General features: G+C 39.0%; 1 protein-coding gene across 1 annotated transcript in view; it reads left to right on the forward strand.

Annotated features, from left to right (window-relative positions):
* LOC311120435 (solute carrier family 15 member 1-like) overlaps positions 1-3,162 on the forward strand; it is a gene marked incomplete at its 3' end in the record, with an annotated part of 17,262 nt that extends 14,100 nt beyond the window's left edge. The window contains exons 7-9 of the mRNA XM_084195030.1: positions 130-220; positions 2,824-2,907; positions 3,080-3,162. Of these exons, the coding sequence (XP_084051156.1) occupies positions 130-220; positions 2,824-2,907; positions 3,080-3,162 (258 nt within the window). The remainder of the gene's footprint in view (positions 1-129; positions 221-2,823; positions 2,908-3,079) is intronic.
* Between the last annotated feature and the right edge of the window lie 14,182 nt (positions 3,163-17,344).

Consider the following 17,344-nt stretch of genomic DNA (forward strand, 5'->3'; position numbering starts at 1 on the left):
TCCTGTCCTCTGAACCTGTTCTCCTGTCCATGTCTCCTGTTCTAAACCTGTCCTCTGAACCTGTTCTCCTGTCCATGTCTCCTGTCCTCCTGTCCTTTGAACCTGTCCTCCTGTCCATGCGTTCTCCAGGAGAAACAGAGGAGCACATTCTTCTCCATCTTCTACCTGTCAATCAATGCTGGTAGTCTCCTGTCCACCGTCATTACACCCATCCTCAGAGGTACGACGATAACCTAACCCTAAACTAACATTAACCTGGTCAGCCTTTACATTACTAACCCTAAACTAACATTAACCTGGTCAGCCTTTACATTACTAACCCTAAACTAACATTAACCTGGTCAGCCTTTACATTACTAACCCTAAACTAACATTAACCTGGTCAGCCTTTACATTACTAACCCTAAACTAACATTAACCTGGTCAGCCTTTACATTACTAACCCTAAACTAACATTAACCTGGTCAGCCTTTACATTACTAACCCTAAACTAACATTAACCTGGTCAGCCTTTACATTACTAACCCTAAACTAACATTAACCTGGTCAGCCTTTACATTACTAACCCTAAACTAACATTAACCTGGTCAGCCTTTACATTACTAACCCTAAACTAACATGAACCTGGTCAGCCTTTACATTACTAACCCTAAACTAACATTAACCTGGTCAGCCTTTACATTACTAACCCTAAACTAACATTAACCTGGTCAGCCTTTACATTACTAACCCTAAATTAACATTAACCTGGTCAGCCTTTACATTACTAACCCTAAACTAACATTAACCTGGTCAGCCTTTACAGTACTAACCCTAAACTAACATGAACCTGGTCAGCCTTTATATTACTAACCCTAAACTAACATTAACCTGGTCAGCCTTTACATTACTAACCCTAAACTAACATTAACCTGGTCAGCCTTTACATTACTAACCCTAAACTAACATTAACCTGGCCAGCCTTTACATTACTAACCCTAAACTAACATTAACCTGGTCAGCCTTTACATTACTAACCCTAAATTAACATTAACCTGGTCAGCCTTTACATTACTAACCCTAAACTAACATTAACCTGGTCAGCCTTTACATTACTAACCCTAAACTAACACAATACCTGGTCAGCCTTTACATTACTAACCCTAAACTAACATTAACCTGGTCAGCCTTTACATTACTAACCCTAAACTAACATTAACCTGGTCAGCCTTTACATTACTAACCCTAAACTAACATTAACCTGGCCAGCCTTTACATTACTAACCCTAAACTAACATTAACCTGGCCAGCCTTTACATTACTAACCCTAAACTAACATTAACCTGGTCAGCCTTTACATTACTAACCCTAAACTAACATTAACCTGGTCAGCCTTTACATTACTAACCCTAAACTAACATTAACCTGGTCAGCCTTTACATTACTAACCCTAAACTAACATTAACCTGGTCAGCCTTTACATTACTAACCCTAAACTAACATTAACCTGGTCAGCCTTTACATTACTAACCCTAAACTAACATTAACCTGGTCAGCCTTTACATTACTAACCCTAAACTAACACAATACCTGGTCAGTCTTTACATTACTAACCCTAAACTAACATTAACCTGGTCAGCCTTTACATTACTAACCCTAAACTAACATTAACCTGGTCAGCCTTTACATTACTAACCCTAAACTAACATTAACCTGGTCAGCCTTTACATTACTAACCCTAAACTAACATTAACCTGGTCAGCCTTTACATTACTAACCCTAAACTAACATTAACCTGGTCAGCCTTTACATTACTAACCCTAAACTAACATTAACCTGGCCAGCCTTTACATTACTAACCCTAAACTAACATTAACCTGGTCAGCCTTTACATTACTAACCCTAAACTAACATTAACCTGGTCAGCCTTTACATTACTAACCCTAAACTAACATTAACCTGGTCAGCCTTTACATTACTAACCCTAAACTAACATTAACCTGGCCAGCCTTTACATTACTAACCCTAAACTAACATTAACCTGGCCAGCCTTTACATTACTAACCCTAAACTAACATTAACCTGGTCAGCCTTTACATTACTAACCCTAAACTAACACAATACCTGGTCAGCCTTTACATTACTAACCCTAAACTAACATTAACCTGGTCAGCCTTTACATTACTAACCCTAAACTAACACAATACCTGGTCAGCCTTTACATTACTAACCCTAAACTAACATTAACCTGGTCAGCCTTTACATTACTAACCCTAAACTAACATTAACCTGGTCAGCCTTTACATTACTAACCCTAAACTAACATTAACCTGGTCAGCCTTTACATTACTAACCCTAAACTAACATTAACCTGGTCAGCCTTTACATTACTAACCCTAAACTAACACAATACCTGGTCAGTCTTTACATTACTAACCCTAAACTAACATTAACCTGGTCAGCCTTTACATTACTAACCCTAAACTAACATTAACCTGGTCAGCCTTTACATTACTAACCCTAAACTAACATTAACCTGGCCAGCCTTTACATTACTAACCCTAAACTAACATTAACCTGGTCAGCCTTTACATTACTAACCCTAAACTAACATTAACCTGGTCAGCCTTTACATTACTAACCCTAAACTAGCATTAACCTGGTCAGCCTTTACATTACTAACCCTAAACTAACATTAACCTGGTCAGCCTTTACATTACTAACCCTAAACTAACATTAACCTGGTCAGCCTTTACACTACTATCATTATGCCTGTGGAATATGGACAGTTTCTACATCCAATACCACAATAACCAAACACCATGTGTGTGTCCCCTCCGCCAGGCCAGGAGTGTGGTATCCACTCTCAACAGAAGTGCTATCCTCTGGCCTTCGGCGTCCCGGCAGCCCTGATGGTGGTGGCTCTCAGTGAGTTCTGTTACCCTCGTTTCCTAACCCTGACCTCGTTTACACTTCATGGAGTTGCTTCCTTCCTAACATTCATCAGTATTGATCTGAACTCTGTCTGTCTGTCCACTGTATCTCATCTATGACTCTCTGTTTAGTTAACAGAGGCGGATGTCTCTCTGTGTTTCCACAGTCGTGTTCATCGTTGGCAGTGGCATGTACAACAAGACTGCTCCTAAAGGCAACATTATGCTGGAGGTCTGCAAGTGCATCGGGGTAAGACAGTCTATTAACATCCAGACAGTAAGGGGGTAAGACAGTCTATTAACATAGACAGTAAGGGGGTAAAACAGTATATTAACATCCAGACAGTAAGGGGGTAAGACAGTCTATTAACATAGACAGTAAGGGATTAGACAGTCTATTAACATAGACAGTAAGGGGTAAGACAGTCTATTAACATAGACAGTAAGGGGTAAGACAGTCTATTAACATAGACAGTAAGGGGTAAGACAGTCTATTAACATAGACAGTAAGGGGGTAAGACAGTCTATTAACATAGACAGTAAGGGGTAAGACAGTCTATTAACATAGACAGTAAGGGGTAAGACAGTCTATTAACATAGGCAGTAAGGGGTAAGACAGTCTATTAACATAGACAGTAAGGGGTAAGACAGTCTATTAACATCCAGACAGTAAGGAGGTAAGACAGTCTATTAACATAGACAGTAAGGGGTAAGACAGTCTATTAACATAGACAGTAAGGGGGTAAGACAGTCTATTAACATAGACAGAAAGGGGTAAGACAGTCTATTAACATAGACAGTAAGGGGTAAGACAGTCTATTAACATAGACAGTAAGGGGGTAAGACAGTCTATTAACATAGACAGTAAGGGGTAAGACAGTCTAATAACATCCAGACAGTAAGGGGATTAGACAGTCTATTAACATCCAGACAGTAAGGGGGTAAGACAGTCTATTAACATCCAGACAGTAAGGGGGTAAGACAGTCTATTAACATCCAGACAGTAAGGGATTAGACAATCTATTAACATCCAGACAGTAAGGGGGTAAGACAGTCTATTAACATCCAGACAGTAAGGGGGTAAGACAGTCTATTAACATCCAGACAGTAAGGGGGTAAGACAGTCTATTAACATCCAGACAGTAAGGGGTAAGACAGTCTATTAACATCCAGACAGTAAGGGGTAAGACAGTCTATTAACATCCAGACAGTAAGGGGTAAGACAGTCTATTAACATCCAGACAGTAAGGGGGTAAGACAGTCTATTAACATCCAGACAGTAAGGGGGTAAGACAGTCTAATAACATCCAGACAGTAAGGGGGTAAGACAGTCTATTAACATCCAGACAGTAAGGGGGTAAGACAGTCTATTAACATCCAGACAGTAAGGGGATAAGACAGTCTATTAACATCCAGACAGTAAGGGGATAAGACAGTCTATTAACATCCAGACAGTAAGGGGGTAAGACAGTCTAATAACATCCAGACAGTAAGGGATTAGACAGTCTAATAACATCCAGACAGTAAGGTGATAAGACAGTCTATTAACATCCAGACAGTAAGTGGGTAAGACAGTCTATTAACATCCAGACAGTAAGGGATTAGACAGTCTATTACCATCCAGACAGTAAGGGGGTAAGACAGTCTAATAACATCCAGACAGTAAGGGGGTAAGACAGTCTATTAACATCCAGACAGTAAGGGGGTAAGACAGTCTATTAACATCCAGACAGTAAGGGGGTAAGACAGTCTAATAACATCCAGACAGTAAGGGGGTAAGACAGTCTATTAACATCCAGACAGTAAGGGGGTAAGACAGTCTAATAACATCCAGACAGTAAGGGGGTAAGACAGTCTATTAACATCCAGACAGTAAGGGGGTAAGACAGTCTAATAACATCCAGACAGTAAGGGGGTAAGACAGTCTATTAACATCCAGACAGTAAGGGGGTAAGACAGTCTATTAACATCCAGACAGTAAGGGGGTAAGACAGTCTATTAACATAGACAGTAAGGGATTAGACAGTCTATTAACATAGACAGTAAGGGATTAGACAGTCTATTAACATAGACAGTAAGGGATTAGACAGTCTATTAACATAGACAGTAAGGGATTAGACAGTCTATTAACATAGACAGTAAGGGATTAGACAGTCTATTAACATAGACAGTAAGGGATTAGACAGTCTATTAACATAGACAGTAAGGGATTAGACAGTCTATTAACAAAGACAGTAAGGGATTAGACAGTCTATTAACATAGACAGTAAGGGATTAGACAGTCTATTAACATCCAGACAGTAAGGGGGTAAGACAGTCTATTAACATAGACAGTAAGGGATTAGACAGTCTATTAACATAGACAGTAAGGGATTAGACAGTCTATTAACATAGACAGTAAGGGGGTAAGACAGTCTAATAACATCCAGACAGTAAGGGGGTAAGACAGTCTATTAACATCCAGACAGTAAGGGGGTAAGACAGTCTATTAACATCCAGACAGTAAGGGGGTAAGACAGTCTATTAACATCCAGACAGTAAGGGATTAGACAGTCTATTAACATAGACAGTAAGGGATTAGACAGTCTAATAACATCCAGACACTAAGGGATTAGACAGTCTATTAACATAGACAGTAAGGGGTAATACAGTCTAATAACATACAGACAGTAAGGGGGTAAGACAGTCTATTAACATAGACAGTAAGGGATTAGACAGTCTATTAACATCCAGACAGTAAGGGATTAGACAGTCTAATAACATCCAGACAGTAAGGGGGTTAGACAGTCTATTAACATCCAGACAGTAAGGGGGTAAGACAGTCTATTAACATCCAGACAGTAAGGGGGCAATACAGTCTATTAACATAGACAGTAAGGGATTAGACAGTCTATTAACATAGACAGTAAGGGATTAGACAGTCTATTAACATAGACAGTAAGGGATTAGACAGTATATTAACATAGACAGTAAGGGATTAGACAGTCTATTAACATAGACAGTAAGGGATTAGACAGTCTATTAACATAGACAGTAAGGGATTAGACAGTCTATTAACATAGACAGTAAGGGATTAGACAGTCTATTAACATAGACAGTAAGGGATTAGACAGTATATTAACATAGACAGTAAGGGATTAGACAGTCTATTAACATCCAGACAGTAAGGGGGTAAGACAGTCTATTAACATAGACAGTAAGGGATTAGACAGTCTATTAACATCCAGACAGTAAGGGGGTAAGACAGTCTATTAACATAGACAGTAAGGGATTAGACAGTCTATTAACATCCAGACAGTAAGGGGGTAAGACAGTCTATTAACATAGACAGTAAGGGGTAAGACAGTCTAATAACATCCAGACAGTAAGGGGGTAAGACAGTCTATTAACATCCAGACAGTAAGGGGGTAAGACAGTCTAACATCCAGACAGTAAGGGATTAGACAGTCTAATAACATAGACAGTAAGGGATTAGACAGTATATTAACATAGACAGTAAGGGATTAGACAGTCTATTAACATAGACATTAAGGGATTAGACAGTCTATTAACATCCAGACAGTAAGGGATTAGACAGTCTATTAACATCCAGACAGTAAGGGATTAGACAGTCTATTAACATCCAGACAGTAAGGGGGTAAGACAGTCTATTAACATCCAGACAGTAAGGGGGTAAGACAGTCTAATAACATCCAGACAGTAAGGGGGTAAGACAGTCTATTAACATCCAGACAGTAAGGGGGTAAGACAGTCTATTAACATCCAGACAGTCAGGGATTAGACAGTCTATTAACATACAGACAGTAAGGGATTAGACAGTCTAATAACATCCAGACAGTAAGGGGGTAAGACAGTCTAATAACATAAAGACAGTAAGGGGGTAAGACAGTCTATTAACATCCAGACAGTAAGGGGGTAAGACAGTCTATTAACATCCAGACAGTAAGGTATTAGACAGTCTATTAACATACAGACAGTAAGGGGGTAAGACAGTCTATTAACATCCAGACAGTAAGGGGGTAAGACAGTCTATTAACATCCAGACAGTAAGGTATTAGACAGTCTATTAACATAGACAGTAAGGGATTAGACAGTCTAATAACATCCAGACAGTAAGGGATTAGACAGTCTATTAACATAGACAGTAAGGGGTAAGACAGTCTAATAACATACAGACAGTAAGGGGGTAAGACAGTCTATTAACATAGACAGTAAGGGATTAGACAGTCTATTAACATCCAGACAGGAAGGGATTAGACAGTCTAATAACATCCAGACAGTAAGGGGGTTAGACAGTCTATTAACATCCAGACAGTAAGGGGGTAAGACAGTCTATTAACATCCAGACAGTAAGTGGGTAATACAGTCTATTAACATAGACAGTAAGGGATTAGACAGTCTATTAACATAGACAGTAAGGGATTAGACAGTCTATTAACATAGACAGTAAGGGATTAGACAGTATATTAACATAGACAGTAAGGGATTAGACAGTCTATTAACATAGACAGTAAGGGATTAGACAGTCTATTAACATAGACAGTAAGGGATTAGACAGTCTATTAACATAGACAGTAAGGGATTAGACAGTCTATTAACATCCAGACAGTAAGGGGGTAATACAGTCTATTAACATAGACAGTAAGGGATTAGACAGTCTATTAACATAGACAGTAAGGGATTAGACAGTCTATTAACATAGACAGTAAGGGATTAGACAGTCTATTAACATAGACAGTAAGGGATTAGACAGTATATTAACATAGACAGTAAGGGATTAGACAGTCTATTAACATAGACAGTAAGGGATTAGACAGTCTATTAACATAGACAGTAAGGGATTAGACAGTCTATTAACATAGACAGTAAGGGATTAGACAGTCTATTAACATAGACAGTAAGGGATTAGACAGTCTATTAACATAGACAGTAAGGGATTAGACAGTCTATTAACATCCAGACAGTAAGGGGGTAAGACAGTCTATTAACATAGACAGTAAGGGATTAGACAGTCTATTAACATCCAGACAGTAAGGGGGTAAGACAGTCTATTAACATAGACAGTAAGGGGTAAGACAGTCTAATAACATAGACAGTAAGGGGGTAAGACAGTCTATTAACATAGACAGTAAGGGATTAGACAGTCTATTAACATCCAGACAGTAAGGGGGTAAGACAGTCTAATAACATCCAGACAGTAAGGGATTAGACAGTCTAATAACATAGACAGTAAGGGATTAGACAGTCTATTAACATAGACAGTAAGGGATTAGACAGTCTATTAACATAGACAGTAAGGGATTAGACAGTCTATTAACATCCAGACAGTAAGGGATTAGACAGTCTATTAACATCCAGACAGTAAGGGATTAGACAGTCTATTAACATCCAGACAGTAAGGGGGTAAGACAGTCTATTAACATCCAGACAGTAAGGGGGTAAGACAGTCTAATAACATCCAGACAGTAAGGGGGTAAGACAGTCTATTAACATCCAGACAGTAAGGGGGTAAGACAGTCTATTAACATCCAGACAGTCAGGGATTAGACAGTCTATTAACATACAGACAGTAAGGGATTAGACAGTCTAATAACATCCAGACAGTAAGGGGGTAAGACAGTCTAATAACATAAAGACAGTAAGGGGGTAAGACAGTCTAATAACATCCAGACAGTAAGGGGGTAAGACAGTCTATTAACATCCAGACAGTAAGGGGGTAAGACAGTCTATTAACATCCAGACAGTAAGGGGGTAAGACAGTCTAATAACATCCAGACAGTAAGGGGGTAAGACAGTCTATTAACATCCAGACAGTAAGGGGGTAAGACAGTCTAATAACATCCAGACAGTAAGGGGGTAAGACAGTCTATTAACATCCAGACAGTAAGGGGGTAAGACAGTCTAATAACATCCAGACAGTAAGGGGGTAAGACAGTCTATTAACATCCAGACAGTAAGGGGGTAAGACAGTCTATTAACATCCAGACAGTAAGGGGGTAAGACAGTCTATTAACATAGACAGTAAGGGATTAGACAGTCTATTAACATAGACAGTAAGGGATTAGACAGTCTATTAACATAGACAGTAAGGGATTAGACAGTCTATTAACATAGACAGTAAGGGATTAGACAGTCTATTAACATAGACAGTAAGGGATTAGACAGTCTATTAACATAGACAGTAAGGGATTAGACAGTCTATTAACATAGACAGTAAGGGATTAGACAGTCTATTAACAAAGACAGTAAGGGATTAGACAGTCTATTAACATAGACAGTAAGGGATTAGACAGTCTATTAACATCCAGACAGTAAGGGGGTAAGACAGTCTATTAACATAGACAGTAAGGGATTAGACAGTCTATTAACATAGACAGTAAGGGATTAGACAGTCTATTAACATAGACAGTAAGGGGGTAAGACAGTCTAATAACATCCAGACAGTAAGGGGGTAAGACAGTCTATTAACATCCAGACAGTAAGGGGGTAAGACAGTCTATTAACATCCAGACAGTAAGGGGGTAAGACAGTCTATTAACATCCAGACAGTAAGGGATTAGACAGTCTATTAACATAGACAGTAAGGGATTAGACAGTCTAATAACATCCAGACACTAAGGGATTAGACAGTCTATTAACATAGACAGTAAGGGGTAATACAGTCTAATAACATACAGACAGTAAGGGGGTAAGACAGTCTATTAACATAGACAGTAAGGGATTAGACAGTCTATTAACATCCAGACAGTAAGGGATTAGACAGTCTAATAACATCCAGACAGTAAGGGGGTTAGACAGTCTATTAACATCCAGACAGTAAGGGGGTAAGACAGTCTATTAACATCCAGACAGTAAGGGGGCAATACAGTCTATTAACATAGACAGTAAGGGATTAGACAGTCTATTAACATAGACAGTAAGGGATTAGACAGTCTATTAACATAGACAGTAAGGGATTAGACAGTATATTAACATAGACAGTAAGGGATTAGACAGTCTATTAACATAGACAGTAAGGGATTAGACAGTCTATTAACATAGACAGTAAGGGATTAGACAGTCTATTAACATAGACAGTAAGGGATTAGACAGTCTATTAACATAGACAGTAAGGGATTAGACAGTATATTAACATAGACAGTAAGGGATTAGACAGTCTATTAACATCCAGACAGTAAGGGGGTAAGACAGTCTATTAACATAGACAGTAAGGGATTAGACAGTCTATTAACATCCAGACAGTAAGGGGGTAAGACAGTCTATTAACATAGACAGTAAGGGATTAGACAGTCTATTAACATCCAGACAGTAAGGGGGTAAGACAGTCTATTAACATAGACAGTAAGGGGTAAGACAGTCTAATAACATCCAGACAGTAAGGGGGTAAGACAGTCTATTAACATCCAGACAGTAAGGGGGTAAGACAGTCTAACATCCAGACAGTAAGGGATTAGACAGTCTAATAACATAGACAGTAAGGGATTAGACAGTATATTAACATAGACAGTAAGGGATTAGACAGTCTATTAACATAGACATTAAGGGATTAGACAGTCTATTAACATCCAGACAGTAAGGGATTAGACAGTCTATTAACATCCAGACAGTAAGGGATTAGACAGTCTATTAACATCCAGACAGTAAGGGGGTAAGACAGTCTATTAACATCCAGACAGTAAGGGGGTAAGACAGTCTAATAACATCCAGACAGTAAGGGGGTAAGACAGTCTATTAACATCCAGACAGTAAGGGGGTAAGACAGTCTATTAACATCCAGACAGTCAGGGATTAGACAGTCTATTAACATACAGACAGTAAGGGATTAGACAGTCTAATAACATCCAGACAGTAAGGGGGTAAGACAGTCTAATAACATAAAGACAGTAAGGGGGTAAGACAGTCTATTAACATCCAGACAGTAAGGGGGTAAGACAGTCTATTAACATCCAGACAGTAAGGTATTAGACAGTCTATTAACATACAGACAGTAAGGGGGTAAGACAGTCTATTAACATCCAGACAGTAAGGGGGTAAGACAGTCTATTAACATCCAGACAGTAAGGTATTAGACAGTCTATTAACATAGACAGTAAGGGATTAGACAGTCTAATAACATCCAGACAGTAAGGGATTAGACAGTCTATTAACATAGACAGTAAGGGGTAAGACAGTCTAATAACATACAGACAGTAAGGGGGTAAGACAGTCTATTAACATAGACAGTAAGGGATTAGACAGTCTATTAACATCCAGACAGGAAGGGATTAGACAGTCTAATAACATCCAGACAGTAAGGGGGTTAGACAGTCTATTAACATCCAGACAGTAAGGGGGTAAGACAGTCTATTAACATCCAGACAGTAAGTGGGTAATACAGTCTATTAACATAGACAGTAAGGGATTAGACAGTCTATTAACATAGACAGTAAGGGATTAGACAGTCTATTAACATAGACAGTAAGGGATTAGACAGTATATTAACATAGACAGTAAGGGATTAGACAGTCTATTAACATAGACAGTAAGGGATTAGACAGTCTATTAACATAGACAGTAAGGGATTAGACAGTCTATTAACATAGACAGTAAGGGATTAGACAGTCTATTAACATCCAGACAGTAAGGGGGTAATACAGTCTATTAACATAGACAGTAAGGGATTAGACAGTCTATTAACATAGACAGTAAGGGATTAGACAGTCTATTAACATAGACAGTAAGGGATTAGACAGTCTATTAACATAGACAGTAAGGGATTAGACAGTATATTAACATAGACAGTAAGGGATTAGACAGTCTATTAACATAGACAGTAAGGGATTAGACAGTCTATTAACATAGACAGTAAGGGATTAGACAGTCTATTAACATAGACAGTAAGGGATTAGACAGTCTATTAACATAGACAGTAAGGGATTAGACAGTCTATTAACATAGACAGTAAGGGATTAGACAGTCTATTAACATCCAGACAGTAAGGGGGTAAGACAGTCTATTAACATAGACAGTAAGGGATTAGACAGTCTATTAACATCCAGACAGTAAGGGGGTAAGACAGTCTATTAACATAGACAGTAAGGGGTAAGACAGTCTAATAACATAGACAGTAAGGGGGTAAGACAGTCTATTAACATAGACAGTAAGGGATTAGACAGTCTATTAACATCCAGACAGTAAGGGGGTAAGACAGTCTAATAACATCCAAACAGTAAGGGATTAGACAGTCTAATAACATAGACAGTAAGGGATTAGACAGTCTATTAACATAGACAGTAAGGGATTAGACAGTCTATTAACATAGACAGTAAGGGATTAGACAGTCTATTAACATCCAGACAGTAAGGGATTAGACAGTCTATTAACATCCAGACAGTAAGGGATTAGACAGTCTATTAACATCCAGACAGTAAGGGGGTAAGACAGTCTATTAACATCCAGACAGTAAGGGGGTAAGACAGTCTAATAACATCCAGACAGTAAGGGGGTAAGACAGTCTATTAACATCCAGACAGTAAGGGGGTAAGACAGTCTATTAACATCCAGACAGTCAGGGATTAGACAGTCTATTAACATACAGACAGTAAGGGATTAGACAGTCTAATAACATCCAGACAGTAAGGGGGTAAGACAGTCTAATAACATAAAGACAGTAAGGGGGTAAGACAGTCTATTAACATCCAGACAGTAAGGGGGTAAGACAGTCTATTAACATCCAGACAGTAAGGGGGTAAGACAGTCTATTAACATAAAGACAGTAAGGGTGTGAGACAGTCTATTAACATAAAGACAGTAAGGGGGTAAGACAGTCTATTAACATCCAGACAGTAAGGAGGTAAGACAGTCTATTAACATAAAGACAGTAAGGGGTAAGACAGTCTATTAACATAGAGACAGTAAGGGGGTAAGACAGTCTATTAACATCCAGACAGTAAGGGTGTAAGACAGTCTATTAACATCCAGACAGTAAGGGGGTAAGACAGTCTATTAACATCCAGACAGTAAGTGGGTAATACAGTCTATTAACATAGACAGTAAGGGATTAGACAGTCTATTAACATAGACAGTAAGGGATTAGACAGTCTATTAACATAGACAGTAAGGGATTAGACAGTATATTAACATAGACAGTAAGGGATTAGACAGTCTATTAACATAGACAGTAAGGGATTAGACAGTCTATTAACATAGACAGTAAGGGATTAGACAGTCTATTAACATAGACAGTAAGGGATTAGACAGTCTATTAACATCCAGACAGTAAGGGGGTAATACAGTCTATTAACATAGACAGTAAGGGATTAGACAGTCTATTAACATAGACAGTAAGGGATTAGACAGTCTATTAACATAGACAGTAAGGGATTAGACAGTCTATTAACATAGACAGTAAGGGATTAGACAGTATATTAACATAGACAGTAAGGGATTAGACAGTCTATTAACATAGACAGTAAGGGATTAGACAGTCTATTAACATAGACAGTAAGGGATTAGACAGTCTATTAACATAGACAGTAAGGGATTAGACAGTCTATTAACATAGACAGTAAGGGATTAGACAGTCTATTAACATAGACAGTAAGGGATTAGACAGTCTATTAACATCCAGACAGTAAGGGGGTAAGACAGTCTATTAACATAGACAGTAAGGGATTAGACAGTCTATTAACATCCAGACAGTAAGGGGGTAAGACAGTCTATTAACATAGACAGTAAGGGGTAAGACAGTCTAATAACATAGACAGTAAGGGGGTAAGACAGTCTATTAACATAGACAGTAAGGGATTAGACAGTCTATTAACATCCAGACAGTAAGGGGGTAAGACAGTCTAATAACATCCAGACAGTAAGGGATTAGACAGTCTAATAACATAGACAGTAAGGGATTAGACAGTCTATTAACATAGACAGTAAGGGATTAGACAGTCTATTAACATAGACAGTAAGGGATTAGACAGTCTATTAACATCCAGACAGTAAGGGATTAGACAGTCTATTAACATCCAGACAGTAAGGGATTAGACAGTCTATTAACATCCAGACAGTAAGGGGGTAAGACAGTCTATTAACATCCAGACAGTAAGGGGGTAAGACAGTCTAATAACATCCAGACAGTAAGGGGGTAAGACAGTCTATTAACATCCAGACAGTAAGGGGGTAAGACAGTCTATTAACATCCAGACAGTCAGGGATTAGACAGTCTATTAACATACAGACAGTAAGGGATTAGACAGTCTAATAACATCCAGACAGTAAGGGGGTAAGACAGTCTAATAACATAAAGACAGTAAGGGGGTAAGACAGTCTATTAACATCCAGACAGTAAGGGGGTAAGACAGTCTATTAACATCCAGACAGTAAGGGGGTAAGACAGTCTATTAACATAAAGACAGTAAGGGTGTGAGACAGTCTATTAACATAAAGACAGTAAGGGGGTAAGACAGTCTATTAACATCCAGACAGTAAGGAGGTAAGACAGTCTATTAACATAAAGACAGTAAGGGGTAAGACAGTCTATTAACATAGAGACAGTAAGGGGGTAAGACAGTCTATTAACATCCAGACAGTAAGGGTGTAAGACAGTCTATTAACATCCAGACAGTAAGGGGGTAAGACAGTCTATTACCATCCAGACAGTAAGGGGGTAAGACAGTCTATTAACATAGACAGTAAGGGATTAGACAGTCTATTAACATCCAGACAGTAAGGGGGTAAGACAGTCTATTAACATAGACAGTAAGGGATTAGACAGTCTATTAACATCCAGACAGTAAGGGGGTAAGACAGTCTATTAACATAGACAGTAAGGGGTAAGACAGTCTAATAACATAGACAGTAAGGGGGTAAGACAGTCTATTAACATAGACAGTAAGGGATTAGACAGTCTATTAACATCCAGACAGTAAGGGGGTAAGACAGTCTAATAACATCCAGACAGTAAGGGATTAGACAGTCTAATAACATAGACAGTAAGGGATTAGACAGTCTATTAACATAGACAGTAAGGGATTAGACAGTCTATTAACATAGACAGTAAGGGATTAGACAGTCTATTAACATCCAGACAGTAAGGGATTAGACAGTCTATTAACATCCAGACAGTAAGGGATTAGACAGTCTATTAACATCCAGACAGTAAGGGGGTAAGACAGTCTATTAACATCCAGACAGTAAGGGGGTAAGACAGTCTAATAACATCCAGACAGTAAGGGGGTAAGACAGTCTATTAACATCCAGACAGTAAGGGGGTAAGACAGTCTATTAACATCCAGACAGTCAGGGATTAGACAGTCTATTAACATACAGACAGTAAGGGATTAGACAGTCTAATAACATCCAGACAGTAAGGGGGTAAGACAGTCTAATAACATAAAGACAGTAAGGGGGTAAGACAGTCTATTAACATCCAGACAGTAAGGGGGTAAGACAGTCTATTAACATCCAGACAGTAAGGGGGTAAGACAGTCCAATAACATAAAGACAGTAAGGGGGTAAGACAGTCTATTAACATCCAGACAGTAAGGGGGTAAGACAGTCTATTAACATCCAGACAGTAAGGGGGTAAGACAGTCTATTACCATCCAGACAGTAAGGGGGTAAGACAGTCTATTAACATCCAGACAGTAAGGGGGTAAGACAGTCTAATAACATCCAGACAGTAAGGGGGTAAGACAGTCTATTAACATCCAGACAGTAAGGGGGTAAGACAGTCCAATAACATAAAGACAGTAAGGGGGTAAGACAGTCTATTAACATCCAGACAGTAAGGGGGTAAGACAGTCTATTAACATCCAGACAGTAAGGGGGTAAGCCAGTCTATTAACATCCAGACAGTAAGGGGGTAAGACAGTCTATTAACATCCAGACAGTAAGGGGGTAAGACAGTCTAATAACATCCAGACAGTAAGGGATTAGACAGTCTATTAACATCCAGACAGTAAGGGATTAGACAGTCTAATTACATCCAGACAGTAAGGGGGTAAGACAGTCTATTAACATCCAGACAGTAAGGGGGTAAGACAGTCTATTAACATCCAGACAGTAAGGGGGTAAGACAGTCCAATAACATAAAGACAGTAAGGGGGTAAGACAGTCTATTAACATCCAGACAGTAAGTGGGTAAGACAGTCTATTAACATCCAGACAGTAAGGGGGTAAGCCAGTCTATTAACATCCAGACAGTAAGGGGGTAAGACAGTCTATTAACATCCAGACAGTAAGGGGGTAAGACAGTCTAATAACATCCAGACAGTAAGGGATTAGACAGTCTATTAACATCCAGACAGTAAGGGATTAGACAGTCTAATAACATCCAGACAGTAAGGGGTAAGACAGTCTATTAACATCCAGACAGTAAGGGGATTAGACAGTCTAATAACATACAGACAGTAAGGGGGTAAGACAGTCTATTAACATCCAGACAGTAAGGGGGTAAGACAGTCTATTAACATCCAGACAGTAAGGGGGTAAGACAGTCTATTAACATCCAGACAGTAAGGGGGTAAGACAGTCTAATTACATCCAGACAGTAAGGGGGTAAGACAGTCTATTAACATCCAGACAGTAAGGGATTAGACAGTCTATTAACATCCAGACAGTAAGGGGGTAAGACAGTCTATTAACATCCAGACAGTAAGGGATTAGACAGTCTATTAACATCCAGACAGTAAGGGGGTAAGACAGTCTATTAACATCCAGACAGTAAGGGGGTAAGACAGTCTATTAACATCCAGACAGTAAGGGGGTAAGACAGTCTATTAACATCCAGACAGTAAGGGGGTAAGACAGTCTATTAACATCCAGACAGTAAGGGGGTAAGACAGTCTATTAACATCCAGACAGTAAGGGGGTAAGACAGTCTATTAACATCCAGACAGTAAGGGGATTAGACAGTCTATTAACATCCAGACAGTAAGGGGGTAAGACAGTCTATTAACATCCAGACAGTAAGGGGATTAGACAGTCTATTAACATCCAGACAGTAAGGGGGTAAGACAGTCTATTAACATCCAGACAGTAAGGGGGTAAGACAGTCTATTAACATCCAGACAGTAAGGGGGTAAGACAGTCTATTAACATCCAGACAGTAAGGGGGTAAGACAGTCTATTAACATCCAGACAGTAAGGGGGTAAGACAGTCTATTAACATCCAGACAGTAAGGGGGTAAGACAGTCTATTAACATCCAGACAGTAAGGGGGTAAGACAGTCTATTAACATCCAGACAGTAAGGGGGTAAGACAGTCTATTAACATCCAGACAGTAAGGGGATTAGACAGTCTATTAACATCCAGACAGTAAGGGGGTAAGACAGTCTATTAACATCCAGACAGTAAGGGGATTAGACAGTCTATTAACATCCAGACAGTAAGGGGGTAAGACAGTCTATTAACATCCAGACAGTAAGGGGATTAGACAGTCTATTAACATCCA

This window comes from Coregonus lavaretus (assembly GCF_964263955.1).
Source record: "Coregonus lavaretus genome assembly, contig: HAP1_SCAFFOLD_1196, whole genome shotgun sequence".
In the NCBI taxonomy this organism is placed as follows: Eukaryota; Metazoa; Chordata; class Actinopteri; order Salmoniformes; family Salmonidae; genus Coregonus; species Coregonus lavaretus.